General features: G+C 34.5%; 1 protein-coding gene across 7 annotated transcripts in view; it reads left to right on the top strand.

Moving 5' to 3' along the window:
• Window positions 1–21,890, top strand: part of LOC105154010 (trehalase) — a 51,024-nt gene that overhangs the window by 16,888 nt on the left and 12,246 nt on the right. For 2 of the 7 annotated variants that reach the window (XM_087407412.1, XM_087407413.1), the window contains one exon: window positions 14,425–15,271. In XM_087407412.1, coding sequence (XP_087263538.1) covers window positions 15,135–15,271 — 137 coding nt within the window. In that variant the 5' untranslated portion in view covers window positions 14,425–15,134. Of the gene's footprint in view, window positions 1–11,564; window positions 12,361–13,528; window positions 14,336–14,424; window positions 15,272–21,890 lie in introns of those variants that run through there. The other 5 variants (XM_087407411.1, XM_087407415.1, XM_087407416.1 and 2 more) reach the window with 5 other exon arrangements.

Below are 21,890 nucleotides of genomic sequence, written 5' to 3' on the forward strand. Positions count from 1 at the left end.
TTCTCAACCAAAGTTTGTTCAGAACTTGTAACTTTCAATCCGCAATTTGTAGAGATTTTAACGTTATCTTAAAAATTCAGAATGAGCAAAAGTATTCGTGATTCCTAAATGTTGATTACTTGCGTCATCGATTTTTACGAACACGTCGCACTATATATGCGTAGATGATATAATAGTCGGATGTACACATCTCGTGGACTTTGGCCTCGTATTAATGAGATTAGCAAAAGATTAAGACATTCACAACTATTTGTCACCTGATCAACATTATTATTATTTTAACCTTTGTCAGTTTACTTATTTTCACGCAAGTTGTTACAAAACAAGTCGTCCATGCAAGAAAAATAAGCTTGGTGATATGGCTAATAAAACAGTCAAAGGTGTTTAAAGAGATAGAAGATTATGATAACGTGAGGATTTCGAAAGCGTAATGTGAAGTATCACGAAGATTTACGATCAATCAGACGGAAAGTAGTGCTACTTTTACCTTTGTTAGCGACCTGTATATCAACATTCGCTCTGGTATTATAGCGTCCTTATCGCTGCAATTTCATCGGCTAGAGTCTCGTGGGAGGATTTTGTGGCACCTACAAATTAGCGTGTAGTTATTAACAGTGTACCTACATCAAGTTTCGTAATTATTTCGTCGGAAAATATCGAGAGCACAAGTGATTATAGAAGCTACAAAGGCTTTCAGGAATAACAAAGTTGCTATGATTGTATGGAGCTCCGCACAATAAAAGGAACAGAAAACAGAGAATAAGAATTTCAACCTATCAGAAATCATGTATTGTGGAATACACAGTTTCTGATAGGTTGAAATTCTTATTCTCTGTTATTTGTTCCCTGTTCCTTTTATTGTACGGAGTCCCTAAGAATTATATCTTATCTTTCGAGAGAGAGATATACTAACAAAACGTAAAATGTATTTATTCATTCTATTCCGTAGCTTATTAGAGAGAATTGCTCGCAACAAGATTAGACATTTATTTATTAATTATGTTACGCGAACAATCGCGATTATTTAATATTCTATGAAACAGCACAGTGCAGCTTGCAACTAATTAATTTTGCTGCTTTGCAATTATAATTCTTCGTTCGAGTTGACTTGCAATCCTCGTCAAACATATAAACAACGTATGCACTTGCTATTTGTGAATAATTAATCCGGATGATTTTAAGTCGTTAAAAATGATTCGCTCGAACTTTATTTTCAAAAAATATCGCATACGAAAATATATTATAACATATGTTACATATGTTATAAATTTTTCTAAGCAATATAAATTGGTATTTATAATCGACTCTTATTTCAAGTTTTAAATAATGTCTTAAGATCTTAAGACGCCTCTGTAATTAGTTTATGACATTTTAAGACTGTATTTAAAATGATCTTAAATATAAAAATATAAAACCCACTACATGATTACTGGCCATATATTCAAGAAGCCCAGATGCTTCTAATCAGCCAGATTTTTAGAGTGACTCACATCTTCGCAGAATCATTACGCGGGCGTTTCTTCATCCGGAATCTGAGAATGATTATATGCAAAAATCCGAATATCTACGATCGATAGTGTGATCTATCGATTCACTGCGAATTGCCTACAAAATATTTTTATTTTTACAAATTTTATAAATTATAATATAATTATACAAAATATATGTTATATGTAATGAGAATGATAAAGAAGATTTTTTAAAGATATTTTAATTTTTGTACGCTTTAAATTACAAGAAGAAGGATTGCATCTCTCGATTTTTAAATCTCTAAATTCGATCAGAATTTTTTTCATATAATGTCTGACGTTCGCAATTAATCGTCATTGTCGGAGGTGAAGGGTCAGTATCGTCTGTCGTCTACGATCGCGAAATCAATGTTAATTGAGCTTGCGCTGATATACCGATTCGCTCGTCAATTTCGCCTTGAGGATCGCTCGCGTCTCTCATGCGATTGGCGAACATATTCGTTGACGTCACGCGGCACAATGAAATAATTGCAGACCGGCGTATTCTCTCTATTGCGTTCTTTATTATTTTATCTCTCCCCTGCAAATTGGTCGATGCTGATTGGTTCATCGTGCTTGCGGACAGAGATAAAAATTTTCCATAGCATACATTTCGCAAATATTTGCGAATGTCGAAAAGTCCTTTTTTGCAATTTAAAAAAATAGCTTCGTACATGTAATTCTTTGAGATATTTAACTTGCAAAAATTACGACTACAAAGTTTTCAATATAAGTAAAGCTCATTCTATAATTGTGTAAATGTAGTTGTAAGTGGTGTAGTTATAAAAATTGACCAATTTCAGTTGAATATTCTTCTTATTTTCGGCTGTAATTGGTAAATTCTTAAAACTACACTACTTATAAGTACACAATTGTAGAATAAGCTTAATACGATTATGTGACGTACTAACACAGAGCGTCGACAAGACTGTGTTATCGCATATTTTGCTAAATGTACTTTAGTAATTTTTTTAGACATTAAATAAACTTTTGCGTTTTTTTTTTAGACGCGTGAAGCAAATTCTAAACGGATAAGATAAAAATACTAAAAACACGATTGCTATTTTTGCGCTGTTGTACAGACCATCCGAAGTTGCACTAAATGCATTGAAATAAGTTTTACGTAAAATATGACGTAAAACCTACCGTGATACCTACAGTATACATTATTCGCTAAAAATTTGTGCGTGGGAGTTTAACGCAGCAACGATTTATTTTCGTCAGGATTGTGACAAGTGGACTGCCTACACGTGACTGTCGACCATTCACTTTCGAATGACACGCTCGTTCGCGAATTTTGCGTTGGCCAGAATTCGGAGAATCTCTATTTTCGCACGAAGGAATATTCTCAGAGGTGCGTTTACGATTAGTCGAAATGTGACCGATCATAATAGAGCTGCATTTTTGTATAACTTATTAATGATTAATAATACTCCATACTTATGAAAATTTATCAACGGTTTTTTTATTTCATCGAGTTAAATTATAGATAATATTTTTCTTTTTCTCTTTAATGTTCTTTTGTTTTATTTCTTTTTGATGATTTTATAATCTATGTATACGAGCAAAATACTGTATAATTTTTTGCAATTTGTTGACCTCTCTATGCATTGCGCAAAGATAAAAATTTGTATGTTGCAACAGATAATAATTCATGCATTTATCTTTTTTTTTACCGACTGACAAACCGTCGTCTGCTTTATCGACAGCATCTTTATCGATGGTTTCTTATCCATCGATGTGCAAATCCTTTTATCGTAAGCTCATATCAGAAGATGGCAGTACCGTTTCTTCTCATGAATGAAAAATTTGCATCCTGTAGGATTGATTTACATAATTATTTCTATCTAATAAATCTACACCGAGCTCGATGCACTGCGGATTCACACGCACTTATATCTTTATTAAGGGTCTTATTCTTTAAAAAAATTGACATACTGAAAAAAATCTATAATATACCTAATATCTGAGAATAAAGCAATTTTCATTTTCTCGCTTTTAAAGAAATAACTAAAAAAATTATGTTTCATTAATTTTTCTTTAAAAAATTGAACATCTTTTTATTCTATAAATGAAGAGATGTAAATTGAAAAAGTATAGTGATTTTTAAAACAAAGGCAATTGATGTAACATAAATTTTATTTAAAAATCTTTCATTTATACGTAATCCTTTCTGTATATTAAATTAAATAAAATATATAGAATCAGTGTTATGTAAAATATTAAATCTTTCGTTAATTGCGTGGCAACAATTTAATTGCATTAAAAAGAAACTGTGTCTTTAATTCAATTTCTCGATTGTAAGTTTTTATCAAGCCTTTCATCTGAATGTGACTTATGATACATATTCATTATTCTCAACATTGTGGAATGCATTATTATCACTCTGTGAAATTATGTCAATCTTGTTTCCAAAGTTCAACAGAAAACACAATCACATATTACATAATAAATCTCGCATACGACATTTGTTGCAAGACAAGAAAAACTGCAAATCCAGTCGATGAAATCGATTGAGCAATAAATTAAGATCGTTGCCAACAATCACACAGAACGTATTTTTCCTATGAGAGAATTTAATTACTATAAACCGGATTCAGTCTAGTCTCGATATCACGAAACATTCATCTTATTCGTTTTCGTGCGCTTTTTCTTGTCGATCGATAAAACAATTCGCATAATTGAAAATCGTGCATTGCGTAATCGCAACTCCTCCCTCTTTTTTTTTTATATTTTCCTCTGACAGTCCGACGATGTTGCACTGTATGCACAAAATGAATTCTCACGCTTCCAGTCAACTAGGAATGATTAACTCGACGACGAGCATCCTTCGGACTTCTCCTCGAAGGCGGATACGTTCGTAACTCGCCGTTGTTTTTCATTGAATCGTTCCTGAATAGTCTATAGTATATTATTTCTACATGATTTAAATGTATTAGCGATCTTTAATCGACGCCCATTGCGTCATCGATGAGTACTGGGGAATGCATATGTAGGCTCAAATCGATGACGTTACGCTTACCTGCGTGTGATGACATCTTCCTCTATCGAAACTCGTCCTATATTCGCGTGAGAAAAGAAAAGTCATTTCCATAAATTAATCGCTTATATTTTTCTAGTTTCCTTACTATATACTTGTCGACACATTTTTATACGACACGCTTTGATCCACGCAAAGACGAGGAATAGCTGCATTTAGCAGAAAAAACAGCTTTACAAAATTGTTGTAAAATTCTCTAATATTATTTAGTCTTGTCCTTAGTTTCTTATTAAATCTACCTAAGTATATGAATTAATCTTATCACAGAATCAGGTGCAAAGCTATTTATATTGCACGCAGTCAATCTATCGCTGTATCAGAGAGGTTCAACCGACGCGTGCCGTTCATTGACGTCATTTTATCGATCGATTTTCTGATTAGTTTTCCGACTGTCTGAGAAATTGATATCGTGTAGGAGCACGCAATACGCACTCCGACGAAGTACACATGTATTGAGTGATGGATTGACTGCATTTACGCAGATGCGTACTAGTGGTATTGAATAAATGATGACGAGTTCCTGAATTGCTTAATAACAGTACCGCTACGGATTGTGATAATTAAATCTATGACGCCTCATAGCCGTCGCCTACTGCTATTAATAATTATCCGCTGATCAACTCGACCTTTCTTATTACGAATTAAGTTTGTTTGCAGCAATCTCGTTCCAATCGAATCAAGTGTGAATCAGCCGAAGTCATGAAACATAATATAAACTCAATTTTCGTGAATATATAAGAAAAGTATGCTCAGATGTTAATTTATTAATAAACCTGTATAAAAAAATATTTTCTTCTCGAAAATAGGTTTTTATACACGGAAAGAAAAAATTTGCTATTAATCCTATGTCATGCCGGCCAATTTTATTTGCAAATATAAGGATTGTAAATTATTTATAGGTATAATAAATATTTATTCTTTTTTATACTCACTACAAAAATTATTTGCAACAAATATAAAATATTTGTTAAATATGCAAATTTGCTACAAACAACAAAATCAAAAAAATTTAACATTTAAATGTCTCTTTGTATTCATAGCAAAATCATTTTTCTTTGTGCATTTTTAAATTAAGCTTACATAAAACGAGTGCAGGCCATACATATTTAACGATATTTTAATTATTCTCGTAATAATCTATGACTAGGGATGATTGATCACTTTGGGAAAAATAGAAAGACAAAACGTAGTTCGCTCCATACAATTCTGCATAGAAACATCCTTTGGATGTGCGATGAAAATAAATAGGAGTTTTACGTAATCCTAGATGTGTGTATGTGTTAATTGATGAGCGTGATAGATGTTATTCATTCTTGTACTTAGTGACACAAGCTTAAATTGTTGCATCGCACACCTGCGATTCTTTGTCAATTTTTTGCAATGGAAATACACTCTATTTGAGCATATTAATTTCAATACATTGAATGTAAAAATTAAAGACACGCAATAATAAGTTAATATATATACTTAAAAAAAATTAATAATTTTAATTATTATTGCATCTGATTATAATTATAATTAATATGTAGTATAGCCAACTATTTATTTGGTTATTGATGATTATTAATTTTAAGTAAAAAGAAAGATTAAAATTTTTTATTTTAAAATGTAGAATATTTTTTTAAGGATTTTGAACTATAATATAATTTTTTGCATATGAAATTTATATATAAAAAGAAATAGATATGATAGAAATAATAGAATAGATATAATAGAAATTTATTAATGCTGATTATTCCAAAAAAAAAACTTGGTATAATATTTGGCACATCAGTTTTATGTGTAATAGATATGATAGAAATTTATCAATGCTGATTCTGTCAGAAGTTAGTGGATGAAGAGTCTCGACGAAAAAAAAGAAGAGAGGGTTTCCCGGAAAGAGATAAGTACGGGATGCACAACTCGTCACATAAGCATAAACACCGACGATTCTAGCTCATCACATTCAAATATATTTATCATACGCGAGAACATCCATTAATCGTCATCGTTAATCGGTCCATATTAATCGGCGAACTTAAACATACCTATCTCTATATCTCGTGGATATATCTTTATTAGATTTTTTATAAACTTTATCGTTCTGATATTGAAGAGCTAAGTGTTTCATTTACTTCTTCAGCTTCTTTGATCATAATGGCAAATCTTTCCGCTTGTCTTATTTTCTCTGTACTCTATGTAAGATATTAGATAGATCTAACAAAGAACAAGGCATTTAACATTCCCATGATCCTACACTTCCAATAAATTACAAGGTCGTAACTAATTGATGGAAGCTGGTGTATTGCGAGCGAGATTTTGTAATTCATTGGAGCGAAACAATCATAAGATTGTTGATATTATAGGACGGATATGGAAACATTAACGAGCCGATCGAGATTCGAATTTAGGATCCTTTGAATTATCTAGCTGTATTTAGCATACTATTCTATATGATTGCTCCATTATAACTCTCGTAATTATTCTGATCTTCTATTAATATTTAATCGCCTTAAAATCGTAATCGCATTAGGAATTGCCGATTGGATTACGATTGTAATTGATAATTACTTTTCGACCACTCACAATTCGATCGGCAACTTCGCTACACTGGAAAAAAATTTATTAGATCTTAATACATATTTCTTTAAATAATACTGTAACTGTAAGTAAACATTTACTTACAGTAAATAAATATTTACTTAAAAAAATTTACTTAATATTTACTTAATAAAAAAAAAAGATAAATCAAATGGTTTAATGGTTTTTGTATCAAATAAATATATGTTTATATTTAGTAAATATTTACTGAAAATTATTCACACAAATATTTCTTAAAAATGTTTTTTTTTTAGTGTAATGTGATTACAGTTTTACTTACCGATTCTCTCCGAGATATCACATTGGATATAAATTTAGTATATAATTATGAATATTTAATAATTATATGTATTTTAATCCTTTTCTGTACGACAAGCATATCTGGAACAATCTTTATATCAAAACTTATCGTGACATCTAAATTAGCAGTTTCTTCGCATATCCAGCGATACTTTATATTCTGTCAGCGACGTTTTTCAGTCATGAATCACTGAAAAAACATCGTTTGCAGTAATTGCTGCGACAGATTGATGCGATTCGGAAACTGCAGAGTCCCATCAACTCGCCGTTGCAGCAATTTTGCGCGGTATTTTCTTCATATATTTTTTTGTAAGACATAAAGAGATATGTCATTAACGCTGCGTGGGCTAAAGATTCTAATCGCGAAATATAAAGACTAGATTACAAAAAGGCATCCATGAGGATGATTGATTCGAGCCTCGTGGCGACGATACCCGCCAGCAGAAACTATTGAGCATGGCCTCTTATTGCCATCCAACCCTCCGCGCACCGACCTATTTCCGGCTAAAAATAGCCAATAGAATGATTGTCGCTAAAACGATGTCCACTCGACCGCGGCGTGTCGCGATTAATTGTAAGTGCGAAGGCGCCGTAACTCAATATCTCGTGCCACCTTTGGCTGCCTCCGTGTTCGAATCTTGCGCCTCCTACCGTTTGAGTCGCCTTCAAACAAGAGGAAAAAGATTTCAACGATTGGAATTTAATAACCCTCGTAAACGAGAACGATTGAATTGCAATGGAAGTTACAGTGATTTCACCGTTGGTATCTTTTATGTTACGTTCATACATTTCGCTCAGCTGCTTGAAATCCCTATTTTTTTCTGCATTACTCATTCAAGGTGTTGAGGTATAATTTATTATATGACGGCTCGTAAGGTTTGCACCTTGCATTCATAAATAGGAAGTTGCTCTCGACAGAGCGATCGCGGATTTCTTTTGTTTTCAAACCGTAAATTATCTTCAATGTGAATCTAATTTCGCAAATGAATTCGCTTTCGATGCTTAATGTATTTTCTTAATGATAAGATTAAGACCAACGTTATCAACCCGATATCTCACATAGAATGTTAGTTCCGACACTTTCAAGTCCGAATATTACCTCTTAATATTTACGTATATTTAATTTCACATTGTGGAACTAATAAGGATTTCTAATTTTTTGGATATTTTAATTCTTATTAAATTGCAAAAATATGCGTATGCGTACTTAATGCGTATGCAGCTACCATTTAGATTCCTATTTCTAGTTATGTATAATTATTATTGAGATACTCATTTTTTGTGATATTTTAAAAATACGATCGCCAACTTTTTATAATTGGTTTTGCCATGGACTGAATTGGAAGTTTTGCGTGCGGCGTCTGTGAAATTCTCCTCTTACTTAGCCCGCAAAAATGACTCTAATTTGCGACGATAAGTAAGAGGAAAGTATACCAGGAATCGATTTTGCAATTTTTACGTTTGCGCAATTCGATTAAAACGGAATGTTACACGTGTAAGAAACGTCACGATCGCGCTCGACAAGGTTCGCCGAGGGAAAGTATTAAAAGAAAGTTCATACCCACGGCAATTAATCTCCTCTACGCTTCGCCGAACAGTAGTTAAGACGAGGTTAAGTCGGTTAATTGTTTAAGAGTATCGCGTGTTCGGTTTTTCCTCGAAAAGCAGATTCAGCTCGTCGAGTAGCGAATACCGTTAATAAGGGTTAACCTCGTTAATAAGGAATAAGTTCTTTCACAAGCACAAATTCGTTATGGGAAGACGCGTGACAATGCGTTAATTACTTCTAAAGACTTGCAAATACGAGCAGAAATAATTGTACCTATAAACCGTAGATAATAAAGTGCTTTTAAACGCTTTAATATAAAGAATACATACATTAAGACAGCAACAGATTAATTGTCAAACAGATTAATTATCATAATTGTTCTTGTTATGCCAATCGCACTCGATAAAAGAATTAAATATTAATTACATTCATTACGCTGGGTATTCTTCTTATTATACGTGGAAGTAACAAATTATAAAAGTTGCAAATTAAAAAGAATGATAGTTGCGATTTAATCGCAATATCGTTGTAAGTAAAGTTTTAATTGCATGAAAATAATCAGACTCATCGCATCAAGGAGATAAGTAACTGCAATTATATTTTAGTTGTCATGTTAGTTCGCAGTCCAAATGCATGATGCAACGAAAAGTAATGTTACATGTTGCAACTGGGACCAAGTCATTGCACCGCGTAATGATCTGTAACTTATTAAATTATGATCGGTCAATGGAAAATTTGAATGTGTAAAATCAAGCCGAACTGAATCTGACTACATTCTATAAAGCGTACGATACGCATGATGTATCATTTTATTTTTGCTTAATTCGCTAAAGAACAAAGTTAAAATGATACATCATGAAATTTGCAAGTCGGATATCTGAATTGTCTTGAAGGTGCAGAAAAGGAAGACCGCGATTACATAAAGCGGCGCGATTCTTGATCCAAAATTGTTTCGACATTGCGAGAATATATGGTGGTAGTAAAAAGAACGTGCCAATTTTCTGTCATAGAAATTGTACACACGCATAAGATAAGATATCGAGATTAAAGCGGATGATCGAACCGAAAATAGGTGAAGTGCAAGTCTAATCACAGTATGTCCTATTTTGTTAACGAGGGCGCAATTATCCGCCAATGAGTAATATTCACACAGTTGCTTCATCCTTTGTCCCTCAGACAATTTATATTTTACGGTGAACAATTAAACAAATGTCAAGCAAATGTGTATACGTATTCATCATCGTTTAAAATACTGTAACTAGCGACCTATTTATCTACAAGAAACGTGAGAGGAAAGCTCATGTGATGATTCAAAGTATTATAAAAAGGATTATATAACATTGATTGCGCAATAATAGGTGAGTTATGTACATTTCTTCCATTTGACTGTCACGATTTACGTCGATACGATTATTATCGCGTCGCGCGAATAAATAATACGGTGGCGAAAAGATTAACATACAATATTATCGACTACGGCGAATGATGATGTATTCATGACAATTCAATAGTTTATGTCGCGATTGTATGTTTTACTGTTATAATTAATTATCTTTCTTTCGGTATATAGTCGATGTAACCTTGAAGTATATTTTCGCTTACTGTCAATGAACCGTGGCAAACGGCCTACTTTTTACCTGCACGAAACGAATGATCGTTTTGGCCGTGTTCCGATATACATTGCCAATATTGAATCTATAGTATACGTAACGTGAATTATATTTTCAGTACTGGCAGTACAGTCTTTGTCCATAGCCTTTCGCGAATTTATACTTTGTTCCGTATCGAGCGAATTTATGGACTCCGAGAGAAAGGAAAAAGATTCTCCGATTGCTGTAATTTTTTTCTACAGCTAAGTAGAACAGTTCCTTAAACACATATACTGTATTTAAACGTCACTTCCGTCAATTATACAGTTCTCAACAATTTCGTACGATTCTGCGATACTTTCACCATTTGCGCCAGCGATCGACGTCATAGATACCAATAGAGAAATTACAAATTTAGACGTCAGAGCTCGGTTAACGTTTACGTATGTGTTTTTTTCATATCTTGACATTTTCCTAAGAAAGTTCTAATAATATCCTTCATACAATTTTACTTGGGGTATCAAAAATAATTTGAACTTATGAATGTCAACGGGGACGATTGCGAGAGATGCTGCAATTTTAATTCTTAGGTCGGTATTCGTCCGTTCTTATTACAAGATCATCTAAAGTAAAATCTTGAGATGCCAATACGATTCTGTGGCTCCGGTATTTATAACCGGATCTTATATTTAAGACTATCTTAAAACAATATTGAAACAAGGACCGACTGTAAATACCGGCTTGTAATGGGATTATGAAATTTTATTACTGTACTTAGGACGGTTAATCTTAAATATAAGAACTGACTATATATGAATACTAGCCTTAAATTTATCGCGAAACGTGATACATGTCAAAAATGATATCTAAGATTTCACGCTCGGATATCTAAACTTAAATCCCTTCTATCTTCTTCCCAGCAAGTCCCAGACGCTCATCTCTCATGACCGTCGAAAATGCGCATCCGAAAAATTTCGCTTACACGTCTACGATAGTCGCGATTCAGTCCTCGGTCATTGTCATCCGAGCGTCCGTCTGCACGCAACGGATCTGTTTTCGTTCTCCGAAACGCGCGTCAGCAACAGCAGCAACAGCAGCAGCAGCCACAGCAGCGCAGCAGTCTCTCCTGGATCCGGATCTCTCTCGGCTCCGTGTTTCGCGAACGCATTTGAAATTTGAATCCGGCGCGGGGTGTGTGTCTCACGTCGACCAATCGACAAGGCTGTCACGGCGCTGCGGTCCAATCGATGATTGCGCTGTCGGAGGCTCGACTTGTACACGGCGTGACGTAATGCCGTTTAAAAGGCGAGCCGCGTGGGACGCGCGAATCAGTCGCACGACGCACGTTGCACTGTGTGCATTGCTGGAGCTGAGGCATCGTCGGATTCCCATCGGCAAGAAAGAGAAAGAGAGAGAGAGAGAGAAAGAGGCTAGTGTGCATTGTCGGCGTGTCCCTTCCCTTCCTTCCTCTTTCGCTCTTCCTCTTCTTCTTCTTCTTCTTCTGTCGTTTCTTCTCTGCTTCCCGGTTCCTCTTCCCTCAGTTCTATCCTACGTATGTCGGAGGTTTCATCGTCCAGCATCGGTGGCTACAATTAGACCAGGCACGAGATCCCGTTGCTGATCCATTACGCTCTTGAGGGATAATTTTATGCGCGACGAGCTGGCGCGCGATCAGGAGCGGAGCGATCACGCGGGCTGAAGGAAAACCTTTTAACTCAACGGTGCCTATGTTACGACTGTCTCGTCTCGCTGGGAGATTGGAAAGACACGCGAAGGTTGACTTGCGTGCTTCCCGTAAGTAGTTACGCGCGCATCGCGCGTCGTGACAGGAGATATACTCTAATTACAGCAATAATCGTAATTATTGATTCATTGTATTTTTATCATTTTTGTTCTGAGAACCACGAATACATGAGATTAAAGCGGGGATTGAACATACGCAATTACTATAATTGTATTATGCTCTTGTTTATTGTAATCTTGTAGAATTTTCCTGTGAGATTGTGACGGATTACGGCACGGGAGGATGCTGTATAAAACGTGCAGTGATGAAACGTATTGCTGTTAATTTGCGATTCCATACCGTTGAATCATCAATCAAATAATTGACTACGATACTTTATTGCGCTTCGTATATTCGGAAACGCAGTTGTCTTTTCTATCTTTGTAACATACTTATTAACCTTCTAAAGCACATGTTATCAACTCAAAAATATATGTTTTATATTTATTAACCTTTTAGAAGAAAGAGCATGTAACAGTAAATATCGCAGAAAGATATGATTATGTTTCTGCGATATACGTGTCGCATAAATTGCAAGGTAGAATTTTATGATAAGACTTTGATTGTATTTGCATCTTCACTTCTACATTTTTAAATTGGACATTTGATCGCAAGATAAGAAAGAGAGAGAGAGAGAGAGAGAGAGAGAGAGAGAGAGAGAGAGAGAGAGATTTTAAATTGCAATGACGTGATATCAATCATTCGATAATAATTGTTGGCCGTTATTTAATATCAACTTTATCTGCCTTCTTGATTTGTACCGAGAACAAGCAGGTGACACGTATAGCACTCGTATGTTACTCCGTGGCTAAATGTAGCCAGTGCCATTTAGGGACGGAAATAAGCGCGAGTGATGTCAATTTGGTGACCGGTATTGATAAACTTAACGACCATGTCGCTGTACACACGTTTCAATGGCGAGTGATCATGCAGAAAATAAAACGCGTCTTGAGACTTTCGGTCAGAATTTCGCAACTTCATATAATTTCAAATTTCACAGCCTTATCTTATAGTTTTTATCTTACTTATTTAACATTTTAACGTTTGTTATCTATTTAAATTAAATGAATATATTATGATAAATTTTTTTAGAACTAAATTATTAAATTTTAACAACACATATAACATATATTATAACATAAATAAATTATTACTAATTAATAAATTGAATATACATTATTATTAAATTTTATTAATATATAATAATTAGATAATTCAAATTCCAGATTAATTTTCTCAAAGTAGTTAGATCTTTATCGTACATTTAATTAATTACAATTAATTAATTACGTGATATATTAATTTGTAGAACCCAAGTATATTTTTATTTTTAATTAATACTCCGAGAAATGTTTCGAGATATTCAAGGTTTCTCGTCGAGGTCAACTTCGTTCGCGAAAAACGACGGAAACCTTATCGCAGTAAAATTGACGGCTGTAAAGATATATAAAAGCCTCATTTTCTTTCTTTTTATTTTATTTGTTAAATTGCAGGGTAATCAACTTCTCACGAATTCATCGAATTATTCGCGAGTTATTCATTGCAGTAGATTCTCAGAATCGTTGTGGACGGCATATTTATCGATAATGCATATCCAATTGTTTTAACATGACTGATAAATCACAACTCGGCACATAATTCATATCGCGCTGAGTGCAATTAGCTAATGAGAGTAGGGCGATCGATTTACTGGTTCTGATATTAAACCTATTACATATCGCTATATCGAACGACTTTACATTTCCTTGATGTGAAAACGCAGCAAGAACCGAGCAGTTATCTATGCGCGTATTGCAAGGAACGTACTACGTTTCTCTCTAATTTCTGAGAACATCGTTTATTATTCCAGTATTTTGATTCATTTTCACGAATGTATATATGAAACACACGATGCACATCGTAAAACTTCTTTATCGATCGTCTTATCGTACATCGCCGCAAGAAATCTCTTCTACGAAGAAAGATATTAGAATGTTAATGACATAAGTATGTGATTGCGATATTATCTGGTAGCGAAAATTCCTCTCGCGCGTAACTTCTACGTCTAATATCTGTTTTTGCATTTCATGTTGCAGGGGAGATGCGGCCTCGCTGTTGGAGCTGAGACCGTCCCGTCGGCTGCGAAAATTCGTGGGCCCGCATCCGAAATCGATCACGAAAAAGTAAGGATCACTCGCGTCAGGATCATCATCCGCGCACTCCATCACCCTCGTATCCCTCGTTCGAAAGAGTGAAGCACGAGAGACACTGTCGAATCTAGCCGGGTCTGAGCAAAAAAAAAAAACGAAAAAAAATTAAAGAAACGGAAAAAATCGAACAACAAAGGAACAAAACGGGGGAGAAACGTTTAGCGAAGAAAGCAGAATCACTAGATCAAGAGTGAAAGAGGAGGAGAGAGAAGGAAAAGCGAGAGAAAAGTTTAAAAAAAAAAGTAAATGCGCATATCGTCGTAACGTCGAGGAGACGGCTTTTCGGTTCTTTCGATAGAAAGCAAGGAGGGAAAGTCGGAGAGAGAGACCGTTAAAATCTGGCTTTCGGTACACGCGTTGTTGGTTTTTTTTTTCTCGTTTTCATTTCGCGTCATTTTCCCGTAAAACCTCAAGAGAAAGAGTGATGCGCTCGTGCTTCTCCGCGCGTGCTTGTGTAACGTAAAACCGGATCGCGATATATTCGGCCGAACATACACGACAGTAACAAACAGAAAGGAAAAAAAGAAAGAAAGAAAGAAAAGGTAGATCGTACACGCACGCACGTATAGTAGTACGAAACCGAGAGAGCGAAAAAAATGGCCATGGTCCCGACATGCTCCGTTTTGATGTTTCGTCCTCTGGTGCATGCTGCGCTCTTCATGTTCCTCGTCGTTCTTCCGAGCACTTCTATCGCGGATAACACGGGCACGACGAAACCGCCCCCGTGCTCAAGGTAAGTGTCTCAGAGAACCAACCAAATGAAATTCATTCTACACTCGATCCATCCTAAGAACTCGATTCGAACTCGCACTCTTTTTTTTTTTTGCCCACGTGTCATTGTGATGAAATGACACCTTAACAGATAATTGCTTAAATGACGTTAGAAACCGATACTGCTGCCACTGGCCTTCGAAACTGCGATAAACTGCGGTCAAGTCACATTTTCTTATTGCTTATATAATTTAAAGCTATCGGCGATTGAGAATATTTTTTAAATTCTTCATTACTTGTCTTCATAAATATGTCACGTTAATTTAATCCATAAATATTCTTAATTAAAGTGGGTGAAGACATTTCGAAGAAAAAAAAAATCTTGAATAAAACATTTGAAATTTTTCTAAAACTGCTTTGTCATTCAGTGTGAATTTACGTAGATTCTATCATAGTTAAACACTTGAATTCGAGTGCTTTACGCCACTGACTTATACGTAACTGATATGTTAGAGATATAATAGTATAAAATTTTATATTCTAATTATCGTACACGTATCTTACTAATCATTATTGATCATCGTTTGCGAAGATAGAATTACAAAATGACGTCGGACTAAATTAGTTAGGACTTAGATATTATCGCATTTTCTATAAGTGCATTTAAAACTACAGACTATTACGTAAAAAAAAAACAAGAATTGCTTATCATTTAGCTAATTGTTTTTACCATCAACAATACTTACTTAAATATATTTTTTAAATTTAAAACAACATAAAATGTGTTACTACGTATTAGAATTGTTTGCCGCGTATAAAAATATTTGTAGCTGTCGCACCTTATTTTTAACGGGACGACCTGCATTTGATTTAAAATTATTTTATTGTAATTAGAAGTAGAGATTATAACGAAAATTTATGTAATTGCCGAAGTTTATTATGTATAGAAAGATACAAAGTAGAATATTAGTAGATTGCCAGCAACAATATCATCACAACTCTCAATTTTCTCAAAAAAAAAATTTAATAAGTTCAAAAATGGATTTTTTCGAAAATAGAATATATTTGTACGAGTGTTTTTTTAACAAATAGATTGTATAAATTACAGAATCCTAAAATTCAAAATTTTAAATTCATTTAAATATATTCGCTAGTTATCAGAAAACTACGACATTAAACGAATAAATTCCGACAGCTGACCAATCTTAGGTATCAGACATCTCGAGGAAATGTCACTTCATATGATATCATGTCGACAACAAGATACGTTGTATATGCGATAAAAAATAGTCGTGTCATATGTAAAATTTCTCGATGGATTTGCAAACACAATTTTGTTTGCAATAAAATCGCTCATTTGCAATAAAATTCTCAATTTTCATTTTATATAATATTATTTATATTTGAAATTTTTAAGATCATTTTTGTTGTACAACTTCTTTGTAAGATGTATTTTTTTCGGCGATGTTATTAACTTATTTAAATTATGTCATTTTTCTAACACTTCATGACTTACAAATGAAGTTCGTAGCATCGTGTTTTTGTTATTTGGGACTTTGCCCAAGTGATTCCTATTTTATTTTTACATAGACGCGAATCACATGCTGAAAATACGTAGAAAAATAGTCCGTTTTTCTAAAATTAGATCAATGTGCTGTTTTTTTCTTTTGCATGTATCTCTTCTTTATCGTTATTTCATTTCAATGTTAAATAAAATATAAAAGTTTTTTAATTATTATAATTGGGAAATAAATTATTAAATTGAGAAAATCAACCTTTTGACATCAATATTAGATTTTTTGATTTTGAAAGTACAATCGATTTTTTGGTTGTGAATTCTGATAGATAAATTTAAATTTGTAAAAAATAAATAAAATACAATCCAGTTTCTATATAATAAAAATTCGTCATTTGTATTAAAATTTTCAGAAGTACGTAAGAACTTTTTCAGATTTTTACACACATTTTGGAACAATACAAAAATTTGCATTAAATTCAAAAAAATTGTGGACGAAAGGTAATAATTTCATGCATCACGGAAAATTAACGAAATCTATAAACATTAATGTTATGAAATCTATAAACAACGACTTTGGAGGGAGCAATATTTTCTTTATTAGATTCGAGTACGTGTGCCGCTTCTCAAATTTTATACTTTCCTCTTCCTTGTAAAGTGTCATTATACAGTATAATCGTACCTCTGACGCACTAAGGAATCTGTGTCGCTTTAAACCGACGGGATTACATATGCGATATTGCATTAGTAGGCACGCGTGGCGCGAGCATTTAGGGAAATGACCTTAGCAATGAACCTCGTCCCGGAATCAGACGCGTGACAAGTTGGGCTCTAAATTATCGTGTTCCGCAAGCACAATGAGCGTGACCTTTACAGTGTCTGCATGTGTGTGTGTGCACATGCTAATGGTGTGCGTCGAATTGCAACGGAAACTTTTCACTCGTATGATCGATGACGCGCCGTCAGCATCTCTATCTAAAGATTTGGCGTTCGTTCTCTGCCCGCCGAGATCCCGCGAGAAATGCGGCTGATGCACATCGAGGATTATTGTTATGCTTGTTTAAATGGAAAAACATTGTTGAAGTCACACACACACACACACACACACACACACACACACACACACACACACACATGGCACATACTCTAAAAATATTTTACACACGATATATAAGGTATTTTTAACCAGACGATTACTCGGAATTGATATGATACAGAATCAGGTTGTCGTAATTGCGAAACTGTTTTGCTTTTTGCAGATACGTCACGGTTCTTAAACAAAGCGAGCAATGAAGGGTATCGACTTGTTAACATAATGTTAGATAAAGCAGTGATTGTGTATCGTGTTCCTCATAATTCTGCATACTCAAACAGAGGAAATTTACTATATCCTTCGATATTCGTACTCGACATTGAACATCTATTATAAAAATTTCGAATTTTATTGTGTGTGTGTGTGTGTTACGTAACATGAAGTTTATAATAACCGATTCAACTGGCACAAATTTAGAAGGTATTCTGGGCAAAATGTCAATTAAGTCATGAGCATTTATCTCATATCGAGATTTCTAGAGATATTAAACATTTTCGTATGCAATCTCGTAAATTTTGGCGGTGCGCCATTTCGACAAGTTCTACGTACTATTTTCCGCAATGCAGAGAAAAATCGTCCAATGAAAAAAATATATATGTAATACTTATTTCTTGGTAAAATTGCTTTAAAAAGACGTAATGACTTTTTCCTTAAAGTGCTCAAGGATCACGATAGCACAATTTGCCGATAATGACAGGATATGGAATTATCTGCTAATTTACGGACGCAAAATTCGGTAATGTTTTTCAAAAAGACAAGCACTTCTCGTATAATATCTTACGCATCACACGATGAAAACATGTTTATCGAATATAAGTGTGTCGCGACATAGGCAGATCCGAATCACGTCTTCGAGATAACGTACATCGGGTATATCCGATAATGGGCGCACATTTGATCGCGACAACGATTAACTGATCTCCGTCGAGACACATTCCTGTCTTTTTCACCGAGACGCGCATATCTCGATTTGAGCTATCCTTGATTATGATGACGACGTGTAGGATAACGTGACGATGTAAAGGATATGAGAGGCGGCACACCGAACACGCTTAGAGTTTAGTAAATTGAATCTTCCGGAGATCTTTCGAATGACGTCTTAATAAAGTGGCGCGATCACTTCTTGGCCGAGACTACAATGACATTTCAGTTCTAATGCCCGTTTCTACCAATGTATATTAATCTCAGTTCAACTTACTCTTCATCTTTTCGTAATATTCTTAGAATTAGAAAAAGATGAAAAGTTAGTTGAACTGAGGTTGAATTAATCTACATTGGTAGAAACGAGCTTAAGAGCACCGGATTTTTGTAGAAAGATCTAATTCGACTTTGTTTTTTTTTTTATACGTAAATATTATGCGTGAAGATTTATATTCGGGAGATTAACGAAATGTGTACAATATATCAAATGCAGATCTTCTAATGCAATAGCATGTAGCATTAATTGAATCAATGTGTAATTAAAACGGTTTATCGCTGGCATCTCATGACCCGCTGCATTTGACACGACTGTTCGAATCTGTTCGCGATAATTATTGCCATTTTCCATGATAATTTTTTACGCCCAGTTTATGTAAAAAATAATGCTTGTCTGCATTGCGATCGATATATTATTTGAGAATAATAAATATAGAAGAGCTAACAATTTAAATTAGATTAATTATTATGTGAAATCAGCAATATTTATTAATTAGCAATATATCACGCATAATTGTGGATATATAAGGTTTAGTAACCAGCTTGACAATGATGAAAACTGAATGATTACGGTTATCGCATGCATGAACGTGTATTCAAACGAAATTATCATGGATACTGCTAAATTACGCAAACGCTAAAATCGCACTATCATTCCCACGCCATCGTTTCCATCTATTTGAAAATGTATTAACATAGATAATCTGACAACAGAACAAATAAACTTGACATGAAAAAACTCCTTTAAATAATATTTTTCTAGGAACAACAATAACTTGACGATCACATATCCGATCTTTGCAAAGATAGACATCCTTCCTTTTAAAAATACTCCCATATTATGCGACGTGTCTCGATTAAAAGATGCGTCCGTGCGTGCAGTTATTCCACGTGGATAATTATATTTGTGTTAAAAGGATCGTACCAGCACGTAATCACGGATTAATAATCAGATGCTCACAAATCGGAGACCCCACGAAAATTTTCACACATCTTTTGTGGTAAAAAAAAAAAGTCTGATAATAGCAAATGTTGAATGAAGTTTTAACCAAATGCTCTGTTAATATAATAAAAAATAATTTTACTTTTCTAAATATTTGATAATTATTACCAAATAATTGATTATATTGTTATGTTTGGTAATCCTTATTAAATATTTAGATAAGTAAAATCATTTAGAAAAGTAAAATCGTTTTTTGGTTATCAAGTAAAATTAATAACGCCAATTGAAACGAAAAAATAATTAAAAAAGGAATAATGAGAGTAATTATTCTCACAGCCTTGACTTTTCATTTTTGTATTAACCAAACATTTGATTGAAATTATTTTACTCAACATTTGATGGCTACTACCAGTCTTTTTTTTCAGTAATCAGATTTTTGCGGTAATCGCGTTAATACATAAAGAGGCGACTCGCTGGAAATCAGTTCGGTTCCACGAATGGGAAAACCATTATCCCTCGTAACGTATCCCTCATAACGTTCGCGAGACGCGACTGCAGTGCGCGTATTATTAATGATAATGAGGCGGCACATTTCGCGAGCCGATCGCCAGCCGCCTCGCGCATTCCGTCACGCGAACAACGCTCGGGATCTCCTCCATTCCACGCACAGATACCACGATCGATTTCATTTCTAGCCGCGAAACGAACGAGCACGCAGGGATCGCGTTCATCAAGGCCATCCAGGAAAGCGGGAGTCGCACGATTTCGTCTGGTAGCCGGACTGATGTTCACGAATCCGCGCGATATCGCGCAACCCGGCGTGTCCGAGATCGCTGAAAAATAATCCACGCGAGAGAGAGAGAGGAACGGAAGCGAAAAGAATGCAAGCAGAAAAATAACAGTCCAAACAAGAACAGTATTATATTCTCGCTTGCGTTGCTCTCACGACAGTAGAATCTTTTTTTAAAATTCGAATTGATTCTAAGAAATATATCGCGAAACTTTTGAGCGTTTTTCATTTAATTTATTGTACACCTTTGATATTTATACTCGCTACGCTTCGTAATTTTTAATAATCGTGACAGAATTTTCATATTTACGACCGTTGCCGCATGAATACGTGCTCGTTTGAATGAATACGTTCTTTTTATGAGCTCTGATCTAATCCCGGCCTACTGAAGATATTCCCGGAAATAATCAAGATACTTGCAACGCCTAGTTCATAGGAAAAAATAAAAAACGATATAATTGGATTGGAATTGTATTACTATTAAGCAGACAAAATTTCTTTACATATATTGCTTGCACCTTCATTGACGTGTCATCATTGTTTATGAGGATAAACAATAATAGATAATCCTATTTTGCAATTCGAAGCTACAGCTCTTTTTTTTTTTCTTACAATCAGTGGCTATAACTTCCTTTATTCTCGTTGGAAATTGCGCGTTTTAAAATATTTCCGGCTCAAGTGGAGGTCGAGACATTGGTCCAGATATCGACCCAACCGCGAAAACCGCGAATAGTTGAAAAGCGTGTCTCGTAAAGTCATTATAGGATTGCACTACAGTTCGAAACCTTAACATAGCTTCCTTTAATGCAGGATTGACTTTGCACAGCGGTGAAAGGAGATTTGGAAGCCGTCTAATTGATACCATACTTATGAAATTAATTAATAACAGGAACTCTTATGTCAACGATGTTCCTCATTAAAGCTATTCATAATTATTATCTTATTGTTACCATAAGTCTACTATAAATCACCGCATAAATTAACAGTCCCGTTCGTTATTTCTTCATACGTTTGTCCTTTCTTTTTACTCCGGTGCAAAGTTCGTTCTATCGATTTCATTCACGTAACACTCCCGCCCTGGCGAGAGAGACCACCGTCGTGA

This window comes from Acromyrmex echinatior, chromosome 6 (genome assembly GCF_024713525.1).
Source record: "Acromyrmex echinatior isolate Ae372 chromosome 6, ASM2471352v2, whole genome shotgun sequence".
In the NCBI taxonomy this organism is placed as follows: Eukaryota; Metazoa; Arthropoda; class Insecta; order Hymenoptera; family Formicidae; genus Acromyrmex; species Acromyrmex echinatior.